This window comes from Neoarius graeffei, chromosome 20 (assembly GCF_027579695.1).
Source record: "Neoarius graeffei isolate fNeoGra1 chromosome 20, fNeoGra1.pri, whole genome shotgun sequence".
NCBI lineage: Eukaryota > Metazoa > Chordata > Actinopteri > Siluriformes > Ariidae > Neoarius > Neoarius graeffei.
In genome coordinates, this window is record NC_083588.1 from 11996144 (window position 1) to 12011391 (window position 15248).

The 15248-nt window shown below is 42.2% G+C and overlaps 2 protein-coding genes across 3 annotated transcripts in view; both read left to right on the forward strand.

Moving 5' to 3' along the window:
• The first annotated feature begins 945 nt into the window (after positions 1-945).
• On the forward strand, positions 946-3915 carry nkx3-2 (NK3 homeobox 2). Its single transcript, XM_060902511.1, has 2 exons — positions 946-1699; positions 2468-3915. The coding sequence occupies exons 1-2, from the start codon at positions 1180-1182 to the stop codon at positions 2980-2982; spliced, it is 1035 nt and encodes a 344-aa protein (XP_060758494.1). The 5' UTR covers positions 946-1179; the 3' UTR covers positions 2983-3915.
• Positions 3916-13031: 9116 nt separating this feature from the next.
• rab28 (RAB28, member RAS oncogene family) overlaps positions 13032-15248 on the forward strand; it is a 53373-nt gene continuing 51156 nt past the window's right edge. For both annotated transcript variants that reach the window (XM_060902512.1, XM_060902513.1), the window contains exon 1: positions 13032-13270. In XM_060902512.1, the coding sequence (XP_060758495.1) occupies positions 13196-13270 (75 nt within the window). In that variant the 5' untranslated portion in view covers positions 13032-13195. The remainder of the gene's footprint in view (positions 13271-15248) is intronic.

A 15248-nucleotide genomic window follows, 5' to 3' on the forward strand; every position in this document is an offset into this window, starting at 1 on the left:
ATGACCAGGTCAGGCACTGCACTCCGGCGCACAGCGTTTTCAGAGAAATCGGACGTTTCGGACTCAGCTGTGCAAGCTGCAGCAGGGCGAACCACTGGATATTTCTATGCGTTTAAATATAAAGGACTAAAAAAACGACAAAAGGCGACAGGAAGGGATCCTCACTGGACTTATTATTATTATTATTATTATTATGAAGCAATAGGCCTTTATTTACTTGTTTAATCAGTGTGTATATTTTTATTCATAAGATACGGTTGGACTATAATTTCTGCCAAGCTGTTGTGACGTTTCATGGCTTAATCTGTAAAATATGTACAGATGTTGCGTAAAACACCGCTGTCGTGTATTTAAATGTGAATAAATTATGTATCGAGGTTGGATTTGGAGCCCGCAGAATGATTATGGACAAGTTTGTACATTCACTAAATCTGTCCATGCACGAGCATATGATAGATAGATAGATAGATAGATAGATAGATAGATAGATAGATAGATAGATCATGCTATTTACTACTCTGTCGTGCACGCGCACATTACATCTTATGTACAGCTCCACTAACCGGTCCTTTAGATGCTACTTGCCCTCATTTTAACTTTTCTGCTGTGCTGGAAATAACATTCCAGCTGTTTTTGCCTCGAGCTCGGGTTTGAGTATGCAAATGAGCGCGTGGCAGATGTTTTTTGTTTTTTTTTTCCATCCGGGTACTGGCTTACGTACTATTTCGCCGTATACTCTTGAGCAGGCCTGCTGAGAGTGCGCATGGCGTTTTAGGGCGTTTTGATGATTTGACACGTGAACCAATCAGCACTGGGCTCCACTGCCGCCCTGACCAATAGGACAGAGAGAGAGTTTTAGGTGGCTCTGTGACGTCATTCACAGGTGAAAGTGGGGACGGTCTGAGCGTTGTGTGTTTATGTGTGGGGGTGTGTACGGCGCGCGTGTGCGCGTCTCTCTCTCTCTCTCGGACGCAGGAGCGCGCGGTAGCGACGTGGACCGAAATGAAAGTCGCGCGCCACCGCGGATCGTGGAATCATGTTGGACAAGAAGGGCGCGTGAAGAGCGGATGAGTGCACGAGCCCAAAACGAATTGGTCTTACTTTTCCATTTGACCTCAAGTCTATTCTTGTAGGCTTATTATTTGTTGTTTTTGTTGTTGTTGTTGTTTTTTGCGCGTGATGGCTGTGCGGAGCAGCTCGTTGATGCCTTTCTCCATTCAGGCCATTTTAAACAGAAAAGGGGAGGAAGAAGAGGAAGAAGAAGAAGAAAAAGACGAAGAAGGAAGGCGCCGTCTGAAAGAGCTGGACATGTGTTTTTCGAAAAGCGCGTGCTGGAAAATATTCGGAGGAACGCACGAGGAGGAAGAGGAGGAGGAGGACGAGGAGGACGAGGACGCCCGTGAGGACCGGGACAGGGGGAAGAGGGAGAGGGGAAAAGAAATGGAGAGAGCGCGCGTGGCGGCGAGCCACCACAAGAGTTACGACTCCGACTCTGGGCTCAGCGAGGACCACCATCACGACCACCACCACCGTCTCCACGACGAGCGCGAGACGAAAAGCATCTCAAGGCGCGAGGCGCGGGACGGCTGTGACTCGCGCGCCCTGGACGAAAGCTTTCAGGACGAGACAGACCGAGAGTCCACGGCTGCCGAGCACGCGCGAGAACTGAGCGACTGCGAGCTCTTAGCCAGCGTGTCCGGTAAGTGCACGAGGCCACGTTTTCACTGGGGCTGCTTTAATTTTTTTTTTTTTGGGGGGGGAACATTAACTCCCATTAAAAATCTAGAAATCCGTCCCGACAGTCACATCAAAGAGTTCATAAGTATTTTTGCAACAAAATAGTTTAAAACCATCTCGAAATGTCTCGGTGTCTGCAACAGTGCGCGCGCTTTATCAATGTTTCTTTACTTTTCGATTCTTTTTTTTCTCTCCCCCCCCCCCCCCACCCAAATCAGTAGCGCGCGCACCGATTTGTTGTTTTCATCCGATGCAAGATAAACACCGTGTTTATTTAAATGCAAAAGAAAAGCACTGAATTAATCCATTTATTCCTTCCGACTTGAAATATAAACATCAGTGAAATTCAGAGATCAGTGTTTGAAAATGAAAGAACATCATTAGGCTCAGAGAGAGAGAGAGAGAGTTTAAGATGTTTTCTATGTCTGGTTCAAATCTAGGTGTAAAATTATTGTTGAAATTGAAAGATTTTGTACAATGCTTCCTGGAAAATCTTCCTCAGGGTGTTTCAGGAGTGGAACCTTTTCAAAGTGGCTCCAGGAACGTTGGGGCTGCAGTGATCTAAACACGAACGGTTCTGGGTTCAAGTCAGAAAAAGGTTCCTTGTGAAAGTGGGTTAGTTTTATGCCGAAGGTGCACAAGAGGGGAGTGAGATCACATGAGGTTTAAAATGCAGTTCCAGGATTGAAGGTGATTATTTATGCTTTTTTTCCCCCCCTCTTTTGTGCAGACTGTAATAACGCGGAGGAGAAGGTCTCGGAGCAGCCCGGAGGAAAGCAGCGGAAGAAACGCTCTCGCGCAGCTTTCTCTCACGCGCAGGTGTTCGAGCTCGAGCGCCGCTTCAGCCACCAGCGCTACCTGAGCGGACCGGAGCGCGCGGACCTGGCGGCGTCGCTGAAGCTCACGGAGACGCAGGTGAAGATCTGGTTCCAGAACCGCCGCTACAAGACCAAGAGGCGCCAGATGGCCGCGAGCAGCGCCGCGTCCGCCGCCGCCGCCGCCGCTGCCGACCTCCTCCTGCCCGCCGCCAAGCGCGTGGCCGTGAAAGTGCTCGTGCGCGACGACCGCAGGCAGTACTCTCCCGGGGAGCTGCTGCTCCTGCGCCCTCCGCCGCTCCTCGCGCTCCAGCCGCCATCTTCTTCCTCATCTTCCTCTTCCTCTCCTTCATCATACTGTTACTACTATCACCCGCACGCGTACTGTGCACCCGCCTGGACCCTGTCCGCGTGCACTGGGAACCAGTGATGCAGTGGGGAAAAAGAGAGAAGTGTTTTGTTTGTATGTTTGTCTCTTTGTTTGTTTGTTTTGTTTGTTTGTTTGTTTGTTTGGATTTTAATCTCCGAACAAATCCAAAAAAGGAGGGAGAAACGATAAAGACATTGCGTTCAACTGTTTTAAGCTGAAACAAACCTAAAGACTAATGACATCACTTTATTTTATTATTAATGTGATACTTTTTGGTATTATTATTATTGTTATTTGTATTTTTCCCCCCTGAATGTATATAGGAAGTTACACGTTTCCGTTCATGTCACTTGCACACAGGGAAAGACAGATGTGTAAGTGAATAAGTGAAAACGGTAGGACTCCAGCACTTCCGGTTTATAATCTAATTCCTGCGCAAACAAAAACACCAGAGTGCGTGTGTGGTCACATGCGCAGACTTTAGTATTAGTGTTCAACCTTGTTGCTGTTTACAGAAGAAGAAGAAAAAAAGACAGCGAACATTAAAGCACACATATAAAGCTGTGTGTGTGTGTGTGTGTGTGTGTTTTGTACACTTGGTCATTGTTTGAGCAGAAAGGTTTATTCTATTAAAGGCGTTTTAAGTGACAGTTCAGATCTTGGGTGTCGTTACATTTGTGTTTAAGTGCACTTGGTTCATGTGAAAACAGGCGAAGGAATTCGGTAGAATGAACGTTAACGACTTGATTAAACGCTTTTACGTTTTCATGAGACTGAAGTTACCTTGTAAAAAAAAATCACCACGTGTAATCAATAGCTGAGAGAGGTCTTGAGTTGCACTTGGTGTCTTGGAATAGGGTTTGTAGCCTTTTTAGGCTGTATAATAATAATAATAATAATAATAAATTCCAGGTATTTAGCAGACGTTCTTATCCAGAGCGACGTGTAACAGGACCCTGACAGACCCACAGCAGAAGGCAGTCTGGGGAGCAGTTGGGGCTGAGGTGTTTTGCTCAAGGCACTTCAGCCATTCCTGCTGGTCCAGGGAATCGAACCGACAACATTTTGGTCTCAAAGATGCTTCTCGAACCTTTGGGCCATGGCTTCCCCTTGGCTGATAATAACAATATAATATATATATATTTTTAAATAATAATAATATGTAGGCTATTCAAGCCCTTTAAACCTACTCAACTTTGTCTGACTGAAGCATTAATGCCAAATTAAACATTTTAAAGAATAAATAAATCGAGTTTAATTTGTGCATTGCTCCCCATATGTATGTGTTGTGAGTCTATATCATTGTATCAGGCTTTGAGAGTTAGAAAGTGTGTGTGTGTGTGTGTGTGATGAATGCTCCATCACAAGGCCCATGCGTTTTTTTTTTTTTTTATGTTTTATGGCCCTGCATGTGCGTCCTGCACATCCCTGTGAAAGTGTTGTTAAGGTGATTTAAAGTCCCCGTCCTGCTTTACTCGGTGATTTAATGCGAGCCTGCACGCGCCGATGAGCTCCACGAGTCGGAATGGAAAGAAGCCCACGCAGCACCGGATGAGTTTAATCAGGCTTAAAGACTGATCGTCTTTTCAAACCAAACGATTTTCTCACTTCTCTGCATTGATGCCGGGATGCTCGGAAATTGTTTGATGGCTGAACACATGGTTATTCTTTAATTTATGAAGTCTTTCACTATATGATGGCGTTGAGCACTGAGGGGTTTGTTTTTTGATCGAGAGATTGATGTTTAGTCACAGTAATATTTTAAATCACGTGTTTTTTTTTAAATACACAAATGAGTACTTAAATCCTAAGTGTTATTTTTATTTTTTGTACAGAACGCGAGATTACAAATTAACCTACATTGCACCAAATAATAATAATAATAATAATAATAATAATATCGCAATTTATACCAAAAAAATCCAGTTTAAATCTGACAAAAAGTATTATTATTATGATGATTACTACTACCATGGAATGCGCATGCTCCTCCAAGGCGCGTGCTTCTCAAACCTGCACAACAAAACACAGTTACCTTCATTAACTACTTCTTCTTCTTCTAATTATTATTATTATTATTATTATTATTATTATTATTATTATTATTATTATAAAAAATGCGCATTTACATGGTTTAGGTAACACTTTTTTTGTGGTCCAGTTTACATTGCAGAAAATTTTGGCTGTCTGAAATAATTTCTTCAGACACTCATTTGTCATCTGGATAGTTTCGGGAGTCTATTAATATCTTTCAGGCAACGTTCAAGGCATTTCTTAAACAGTAAATCGCAGTTTATGTTTATTCTTTTTTGTTATTTGTTTGTTTTATTTTTAGGCAGTCAGAGAGAGAGAGAGAGAAGTGAACTGGAAATGTTAACATTTCTACGTCGATTCACTGTCGCGTTTTTAACGTGTAGTAATTGTGATGTTGTTGTTGTTATTGTTGTTGTTGTGTCCCTCTGGAGCAGAGCAATCCCATAATTCTCTGCGGCGCGCGAGAGCTTTGTTGAGTCTGACGCCGTGTTGAAGAAGAGGCGCTCTGACTGAAAAGTTGAACAGTTTCACCTCATATTTTCTTCATGTAGCTCAATAATTAACAGTAATATTGTTGTTTTTGCCTTAAAACCGTATTATTTACGAATTAATTGAGTAATTTCTCGTCAGTATTTGTGTCAGGCACTGAGCGCGAGGCCTCTCACTCGACATACACAGGCCTCTCTGTGGAAATCACTTTGTTTGGTTTGGTAAGAATCAATAAATATTGTATTTTATTTACGTATTATCAAATAAATGTGACGACAAAGCCGACCGGATCCGTTTAAAATCCTGGAAATGTGTTTTAAATGCGTTTCGAATACGTTTTTATCCGTTCATCTCCATTAGAGCTGTTTGTTAGCTATTAGCTAGCTGCTTCATTTGCTGAGTCATTGTTTTTCCTCTATGTTTCAGACAGAAATGTGAAACAAAATAATTAGCTAAAGAGTATAAACATCTACAACTGATATAGTCACTCAGTCTTAACAGATTTCTCTCAGTTCCGGAGACCTTTTTTAGTTTTTAGCTTATTTATGAGTCTACTATCATGTTTGTGTGTGTGTTAGTACAGAATAGCATCATCAGACTTCACATCATAATGACAGTGTTTTAGCCTGTTTTCACAGAACTGAGTCATTTGATCCTCATGTTGTTCAGAGAGTGCTGCTTGGGTTACTGTTCCTGAATGAACATGACCGTTTTCTACGTCCATTTACACACTGAAAAAATTGTGCCAAACTGGAGCGCGCAAGCTAAATACCTTTGATTTTTGCCAAGGGTACTGTCAAAGGTACATGTTGTACCTTCAGGATGTATTTTTCACCTGGAAACCTGGATTTTAAGGTCTAGTATACCTTGAATTGGCCATAATTGCCTGTTTCTTTAAAGATTAAAAAGTGTACTTTCAGGGAAACATAGCCCCTGAAATGTAGCGTTGAAGGAAGGTGACAAGGAATAGGATAGTTTAGTACCCTTTAATTTCGAGTGTAAAGAGCGATGAATTCATCTCTCGACACATCGCTGTATTTAGTTACTCAGACACTACTGTATTATCGACATGTTAATTTAACTCTGCAGTGCTAGCCTACACAGTTATAGCTGACCAAAAGTTCCAGGATGTTTCTTCTCAAAGAGTTTTGCCACAAATACTCCGAGAGCACCTCAGACGATGACTAATTTAGCACACAGAAAGATGAAACTCCTCCCAGTATCACCTCAAGGGATTTTACTCCACCACATTGAACTAGCCTACAATTGTGGCTCAAGTAACCAAGACCTCTCAGAAAACAATTGAAACCGCCAAAGTTAACAAGCAGTTGTAATAATAGCCATTATGGCAATTTGAGTCATGGCATATCATGGCTTCTGCTTGAAAATGGGAATCAGTTATAGCCAGAAGAATCTGTCGTGAGCTCTGTGCTCAATCCCAAGTCATTTGTGATTGAAGCTCTCAGCTGTGTTAATTGGTACACAATACAGATTAAGCGATACTTGAATCGGCTTCGACACCTTCCCTTTTTAGCAAACTGTACGACGAATATGACTTCTTTCTCCTCATACTCTTTGTGTATCATGGAATGAAATAATAGCTGAGACACAAATTATGGACTTTACTTCCTGTTGTGTTATATGTCCAGGACATCGTCATTCGAATTCCTTTTTCCTCATAACTGCACTACACATGGTACAAACTGAACACTTTAGTACCCGATTTCAAGCATGATGTCTAACTGAGAGGCATTTTGGTTTGAACTCCAGGCATTATGTCGTGTGTGTGTATGCCTTTCCTCCAAACTTCACAGTGCACCATGAATCTAGGTTTTTTGAGTTCTGTTCACTCCTCTGTCTTTCGCCATTCTTTTCACGATCTGTCTTGTATACACCCTGAGTATTGCACTCTTTTTATTTTACTTAGTTCGAGCGGGAGGTATTTGGTGCATAAGAGCCCCATGATACGTGTAAAATAAATGGCCTTTAGACTTTATATCATGCACTATGGCCCGCATGTCAGACAGGCACCATTTGGATTCAACACCTTATTCCTGACATGTGAAATAATGCCTTCTATACATCCATTTCTTAAAAAAAAGGCTTAAATTGAGAGTGGTTAAGGGTTCGAGACATTCACTGCCCCATGACAGGTTAATGTGCTGCATCTTGTCTCACTGCCCCGGATACATTTTTTTTTTCCCAAAATTTTTCAACTTTAGGTGTCCAGTAGCAAGCCTTTTAGGATTTGGCTTCCTGATATATATGCCTTACTTGGCATATGGAAAAATATATACACTATAGTGCACTATGTCTGCAACAGGAAGTCATTTAGAATTCAGGACAAAATAACTCTACACAGGATCTGTGTGTGTGTGTGTGTTTCCTGAAATGTAGACACCCATATAGGTTTGTAGGACACAGTGCAAAACCTTTCTACTTGAATGAGATTCTTGTTCTTTATTATCAACTGACAAGAGAGCACATAGTTTTTTTATGTTTTCTCATAAATCTGTAGAAGTGAGAGCGCTTGAAATGACGCTGTATTGCACGTGGAGGTGCAGTGAAGGCCTGGCTCCTTTCCCCCTTTAGATTCATCCCCTATAAATAAGTACCCCGATGGTTAAACATTCCGGGAAAACACGCAGAAATGACCGAGAGGGGGGAAAAAAACCTCGAACGAGGCCTAAAGCTTCTATTGAGTGTGTTTGAGAGAGAGGGAGAGCTCAGTCGTGTCTGGAAATGATTCGCAGATGGAACTTCAGTTTTTGCCACTCAGAATGGTATTGACATTGAGATTATGCGAGATCTACACACACACACACACACCCCTCTCTTTCTTCCACTCAGTTTCAATTAGATTAAATGAAAATAAATTCAACTGGCACGACAAAAGAAAAAAAATAATGATATATGGTTTAAAGAGAAAAAAGGAAGAGGAAATATTTTTTTAAGCAAAGGAACAAAATAAATAAATATATTATCTCTCTCTTTCACACACACACACACACACACACACACACGAGATTTTCTTTTTTAGGGATTATAGTGTAGTAATAAACTGCACGTGCGTATAGGCAAGCTGCCCTGTCACTACCACACACACACACACACACACTGCTGCAATATACTTTCCGTATCAAGTAATAATAATAATAATAATGATATAAGGCTGATGGAGACTTGTGCGTTCGGAGCTGACATGACCAATGCCGTGGTAATTTCCCCTCAGGTTTATCAGGCATTATGTCTCCCTTGTGCTCTGTATATTTATGCAGACATTGGAGACGTCAAAGGCAATTTGTGCGCACACGCTAATAGAGGCGGCCTGACGGCGTAATGGCGCTTAATCAGAGCGATCATGTCGGCCCGCGCGAGCCCGTTGTTGTGCCAGATCAGGTTTCCCGTAATGTAATGTAATGGCGGCGAAATTGGCGTTTTTCCTCGCTCTCTCTCTAATCCCCCGCGCGCCTCCGCACCTGCGAGCCATTCCTCCTCTCATTTCATCTCCTCTCATTTCATCTCATCTCATCTCATCTCATCTTCTCTCATATCTCAGCGACATCATTCAATTACACCCTTGACAAAAAAACAAAACACGGGCCGTGATTTATTCCCAATAAGTGCAGGTAAGAGAGATCCTATAAACATCACATCATATTAGATATAGACTATTCATTCTCGCTCATATTTTCATAATGCTCAAAAACTTATTTGGGTTTATGATGATGATGATTATGATTATTTTCTTGATTTTAAATATATTTATGTTAAAATCTATAGTGACAATTGTAATGTCCAATCTGTAGCTCAGGGAGCTGTTTATTATTATTATTATTATTATTATTATTATTATTATTATTATTACATTTCTCTTCCATTTTGTTGAGGAGATTTAATTTCGAGAGTAAAAAAGAGCTCGTGACTGTGTGACGTGTCCACCGGATAGAACAGAACGCACGCGCGCGGACACCTGTTTGATTTTCCCTCGAGCTGCTCGCGCAGGGACATGCGCGTCACATTCCACCCTGATCAGGCACGCGCTTGTTTTACTGAACAAACCGACGCGTTAATAATAATAATAATAATAATAATAATGTGTTTACGTGAAATAGGCCTATTAGACTATTGCCGTGTTTATTTGTGAATTTCTTTTTTTTAAATGCTCATCTTTTGAATTTGTAGCACGTGCTTCAAAGAGAAAAGTCCTTAATTAACGCTTGATAAAATAAATTTACCGAAATTAAATTTCCAAAAGGAAAAAAAAAAGTCGTGCTTGTAACCAGCCAAAATGGACAAGTTACATATTTTTATGGCAAATGTAGCCCAAGATGTAAAATGACGTTTTGTTTTGATCCATTTTATACTGTCACCGATTTTATTGCAGTTTTGTAATGCTCATCATCAAACCCAGACTGCTCCTGTTCACTTCAGTCATTCAGAGGCAGATTTGCAAGTTTCAGATCATTCAATTATTTCATTAATACAAACATTTTCTAATTTTCTTTCATCTCTTACATATCAAACTCATCCGTCACTCGTGATGTCATACTTCTTTCTGTTTATCCCTTTATTTAATTTCTTCTTCTTCTTGGTATTTTTACTCTTCTGATATTTCTCATATATTTTATTCATTATTTTCGTTATTATTCTTTGACTCTATACTTGTGAATTGTGCAGTACGTTTTGTGCAATTATTATTATTAAAATATTAATAAAATGATTATGAGACCCCTGAATGTCAGTTATTAGCATTTTACATTATTATTATTATTATTATTATTATTATTATTATTATTATTCTGAACACGTTTCTGTTTGTGATTTGAGCCTCATGCTTAAAGAAGATTGCAATTATGATATTCGACTGCAGTATATAGGTCTTTTTTTTTTTTAAATGACATTGTATTAAAGATTTCAGGTCTGTACCTGGAGCACGAACTCAAACCATGTTTAGGAAAAAAACGCTCCACGTTTCCACGTGTAAAACTTCCGTCCACTTTCATCACGGAACTCAAATGTAAACGGAAAACACGGAAAATATATTCGGCCTAATTGTCTTGCAGTTCCATTAAATCAATCCAACCGGGTTGATATCACCGTGTTGTTTTGATATTAAACATGTTTTTATATTTGTTGTTGTATTTGGATAAATACATTATAGATGTGTGTTTTAAATAAATGTTCCTTTCAGTTTCACACTGCAGAACGGGATAGATCGATGCATTAATACTGTACATTATTACAGCGGTTACAAGTGCTCTGGTTTTTGCGAAGTGCACCGCTGTGTTCCTTTTCGAGCTGAGTGTGAAGAGAACTCGTCCTCCTTGTGGTGTCCCAGGCCGCGGGTGAAACTCCTGCTCCTGTGGGGGAAAGGCTCCGGGACACGGTGCTGTTTCAGGTGTCGCTGCTGCGGGGCTCGTGTCTGGATTTTAAAGAAATCGTTATAATAATAATAATAATAATAATAATGAAATAATGAAACGTCTTTCATTTGGTAATAAACGTTCCCTGACACCATGCATCATAAAACGCTTCAGGATGTCGGTGTGAATTGGTTTTTGTGCTCTGTAAATGCGCTTTTATGAAACGCTGCTGTGTATGAACTGCATATACATTAATGAGCCAAATCTCACACCTACCTGATTTAACACCAGTTTAGCATTGCATAGATAGATGGATCCCAAAATAAACTTTTGTGCCACACGAAAAGGAAGCCTCGCACCAGTTTAGCATGGTGCATATTGCATGCACAGACAGACAGACAGGAAGACAGACAAATGTGTCTTGCTGACAGATAGATAAACACACAGACCGATGTATCTTGATGGCAAACAGACAGACAGACAGACAAATGTGTCTTGCTGACAGATAGACAATGAGACACACAAATTTGTCTTCCTGAAAGCTAGATATACAAATAGACAAATGTGTCTTGCTGACAGACAGACAGACAGACAGACAGACATTTCTTGCTGACAGACACATGTTGCTGACAGATAGATGTGTCTTGCTGACTGACCAACAGACAAACAGACGTGTATTGCTGACAGAGACAGACAGGCAGATGTGTCTTGCTGACAGACAGATGTTTCTTTTTGTCAGACAGACAGACAGACAGACAGACAGACAGACAGACAGCTGGGTCTTGATGACAGGCAGATAGACAGCTGTGTCTTGATGACAGGCAGACAGACAGACAGCTGTGTCTTGATGACAGGCAGACAGACAGACAGCTGTGTCTTGATGACAGGCAGGCAGACAGACAGACAGCTGTGTCTTGATGACAGGCAGGCAGACAGACAGATAGCTGTGTCTTGATGACAGGCAGGCAGACAGACAGACAGCTGTGTCTTGATGACAGGCAGACAGACAGACAGACAGCTGTGTCTTGATGACAGACAGACAGGCAGGCAGACAGACAGGCAGCTGTGTCTTGATGACAGGCAGACAGACAGGCAGCTGTGTCTTGATGACAGACAGACAGGCAGCTGTGTCTTGATGACAGACGGGCAGACAGACAGACAGACAGACAGACAGACAGACAGCTGTCTTGATGACAGGCAGACAGACAGACAGCTGTGTCTTGATGACATGCAGGCAGACAGACAGACAGACAGCTGTGTCTTGATGACAGACAGGCAGGCAGACAGACAGGCAGCTGTGTCTTGATGACAGGCAGACAGACAGGCAGCTGTGTCTTGATGACAGACGGGCAGACAGACAGACAGCTATGTCTTGACAGAGAGACAGGCAGCTGTGTCTTGGTGACAGACAGACAGACAGACAGACAGACAGGCAGCTGTGTGTTGATGACAGGCAGGCAGACAGACAGACAGACAGCTATGTCTTGATGACAGAGAGACAGGCAGGCAGGCAGGCAGCTGTGTCTTAATGACAGGCAGACAGACAAACAGACAGCTGGGTCTTGGTGACAGACAGACAGACAGACAGACAGACAGACAGACAGGCGTGTGTTGACAGACAGACAGACAGACAGACAGCTATGTCTTGATGACAGAGAGACAGGCAGACAGACAGGCAGCTGTCTTGACAGACGGACAGACAGACGTGTCTTGAGAATAATAACCAAAAAGAGAAAGTATCTCTGAAGTTACTCTCATGGTTTTTTACTGAGATTGAATTCTAATGTACTCTTGCAATTCGTTAATAATTAAACAGTATTGAAATGATCACATCACTGTAATTCTGCATTTCTGTAAAATCTTTTAATCAATACATTCTCTGTACATCTGTCTAAAAATGTGTTTTTTTCGTCGCTGAAGCTGCTCGGGAGTGCGCGCGCACTCAAAACAATCCGTTCCACCGTTCACGGCTCCTGCAGGAACCTTGGTTTCCATGACAACGAGGAAGCGTCACGGCGGGCGAATCCATTTCTCTCCCGTGGGTCGCAACACAAATGAAAGAGACTAAATACCACCGAGGGTGTGTTTGGAAGCAGATCTACGCATTAATTCTGCCAGTAGAAGCGTCTGCATTTGCTGCCCAGCTGTACACAAGGCACCGAAAGCGCGCAAATGCCGTGATGAGTTCCCGAATATCGCAGTGTTCTCCTCCGCATGGTTGGCGCCAGCCTCCGGCTGTTTGAGTGAACATGGCGGCCCGTTGCTTAGCACAAATTGTTATAAGATTATAACCTTGATTTGTCAAGCTTCTTTCTGATTTCATTGTTTATCGTATTGACTTGTGTGCTTCCTGTATCCATATATAAAGACACACACCGATAAATATGTCGGATTCGGAGGAAGAGAGTCAGGAGCGGCAGCTGAAGATGGTGTTAATCGGAGACGGAGCTTCGGGAAAGGTGAGGAGGGATTTACAGCAGCTTTGGCTGGAATGCTAAGTGCTAATGCAGCCTGAGCGAATCTGCGTGCTTTATGATATTCGTGTGCAGTTATAGTTTGTAGAATGTGGAGATGAGGATGAAAAATCCTTCCAGGGTCGCGTGCTTAAAAATATATCTATATAAAAAAAAGGTCTAATCTGCACACTGTGCCATGCACTGTTCCAGAAATAGAGCAGTATAAACAAATGAATCCGAATTATAGTTACTTTATTTGCCAAATGTATAGAAGTACACAGACATGTAACATGGCACATCAGTGAAAGAACATATAATGTGAAAGTAAACACTACAACAGTCAATAAACACTATAAATTAAAATGCACTGTCCACCTCCAACACCAGATTTCTGGCCAAAGCTACGTGGTCAATTAACCAATAGTATTTCATCAAACTCCAGCCACTTTCCTGTTTTTGTGGCTTAAAAAACACGAGGTTGCAGTACTTGGTGAAACATTGTTTATGTGCAAAAGCTACAAAGATTCGTAGCTACATATAGGCTACGTTCACACTGCAGGCTGAAGTGACTCAAATCCGATCTTTTCGCCCATATGTGACCTGTATCCGATCTTTTATTGACAATATGAACGACACAGATCCGATTTTTTCAAATCCGACCCAGGCCGTTTGGATATGTGGTCCTAATTCCGATTCCTATCCGCTCTTTTCATATGCGACTTCAGTCTGAACCGCCAGGTCGCATTCATCCGACTTACACGTCATCAACAAGCCACAAACGTCACTATTCTGCGCTGAAGTAGGCGGCGGGTCTCTCAAAAAAAGTTACAACAACATACGGCATGACATCAATGCGAGGGACGCTTCGGGCTGTGAAGGTTCTGAATCTTCTCAATGGAAGGACGCAGAGGTTAGGGAGCTGATTTCCATTTGGGGGGATACAGCTATTCAAGCTAGATTGGATGGGTCATACCGCAACCGGGCGGTTTTACTTCCGTAAACACTGGCCATGCTCACTGCGTGTGACGTCGTCGTATCCTGCAATGCGCATGCGGAACACTTTTAGGTTGCTTTTCGTTCATACCGAGGATCACATACAAGTCGCATATATTTGTTAATGTGAACGACTTCACAAAAAAATCGGATTTCACAAAAAAATCGGAATTGAGCATTAAGCCTTGCAGTGTGAACGTAGCGATAGTTTCTTCTAACAGCCCGAATGCATGGAAAGGAATTGACTTTAGTTTCTTTTGCCAACCGTTACCTCGTCTTTTCAGGGGAAAGTAGCTCATGCTTGTTCAACAGAATGTCGCCAGATGTCAACGGAAATTACCAAATGGTGTCATAATTATCTCATCTCATTCTCATCTCATTATCTGTAGCCACTTTATCCTGTTCTACAGGGTCGCAGGCAAGCTGGAGCCTATCCCAGCTGACTACGGGCGAAAGGCGGGGTACACCCTGGACAAGTCGCCAGGTCATCACAGGGCTGACACATAGACACAGACAACCATTCACACTCACATTCACACCTACGGTCAATTTAGAGTCACCAGTTAACCTAACCTGCATGTCTTTGGACTGTGGGGGAAACCGGAGCACCCGGAGGAAACCCACGCGGACACGGGGAGAACATGCAAACTCCACACAGAAAGGCCCTTGCCAGCCACGGGGCTCGAACCCAGACCTTCTTGCTGTGAGGCGACAGCGCTAACCACTACACCACCGCGCCACCCCTGTCATAATTATGATGTTATAATTTGCATGTTCATTCAGTCGTCTTGATCATTTGCATTAAAACATGTTTTATGAAAAGGAAAGATTTTCTGGAGACACCCACACTAGCACAGAATAGAGTTTTATGGAAAAAAGAAGGCTTTGGCCATGACAGCACAAACTCGCCATTCATGTATTTACATAAGGATGTAGGTGGGTGGTAGAAATGGTAATCAGGGCTCGGCGTTTGGGAACAATGACGATC

What these genes read in the sequence shown, in the direction of transcription:
- nkx3-2 (XM_060902511.1), top strand. Translation starts at nt 1,180, where the DNA reads ATGGCTGTGCGGAGCAGCTCGTTGATGCCTTTCTCCATTCAGGCCATT. An exon ending in GCTCTTAGCCAGCGTGTCCG is followed by an intron (nt 1,700 to 2,467) that starts GTAAGTGCACGA and finishes TCTTTTGTGCAG; the next exon opens with ACTGTAATAACGCGGAGGAG.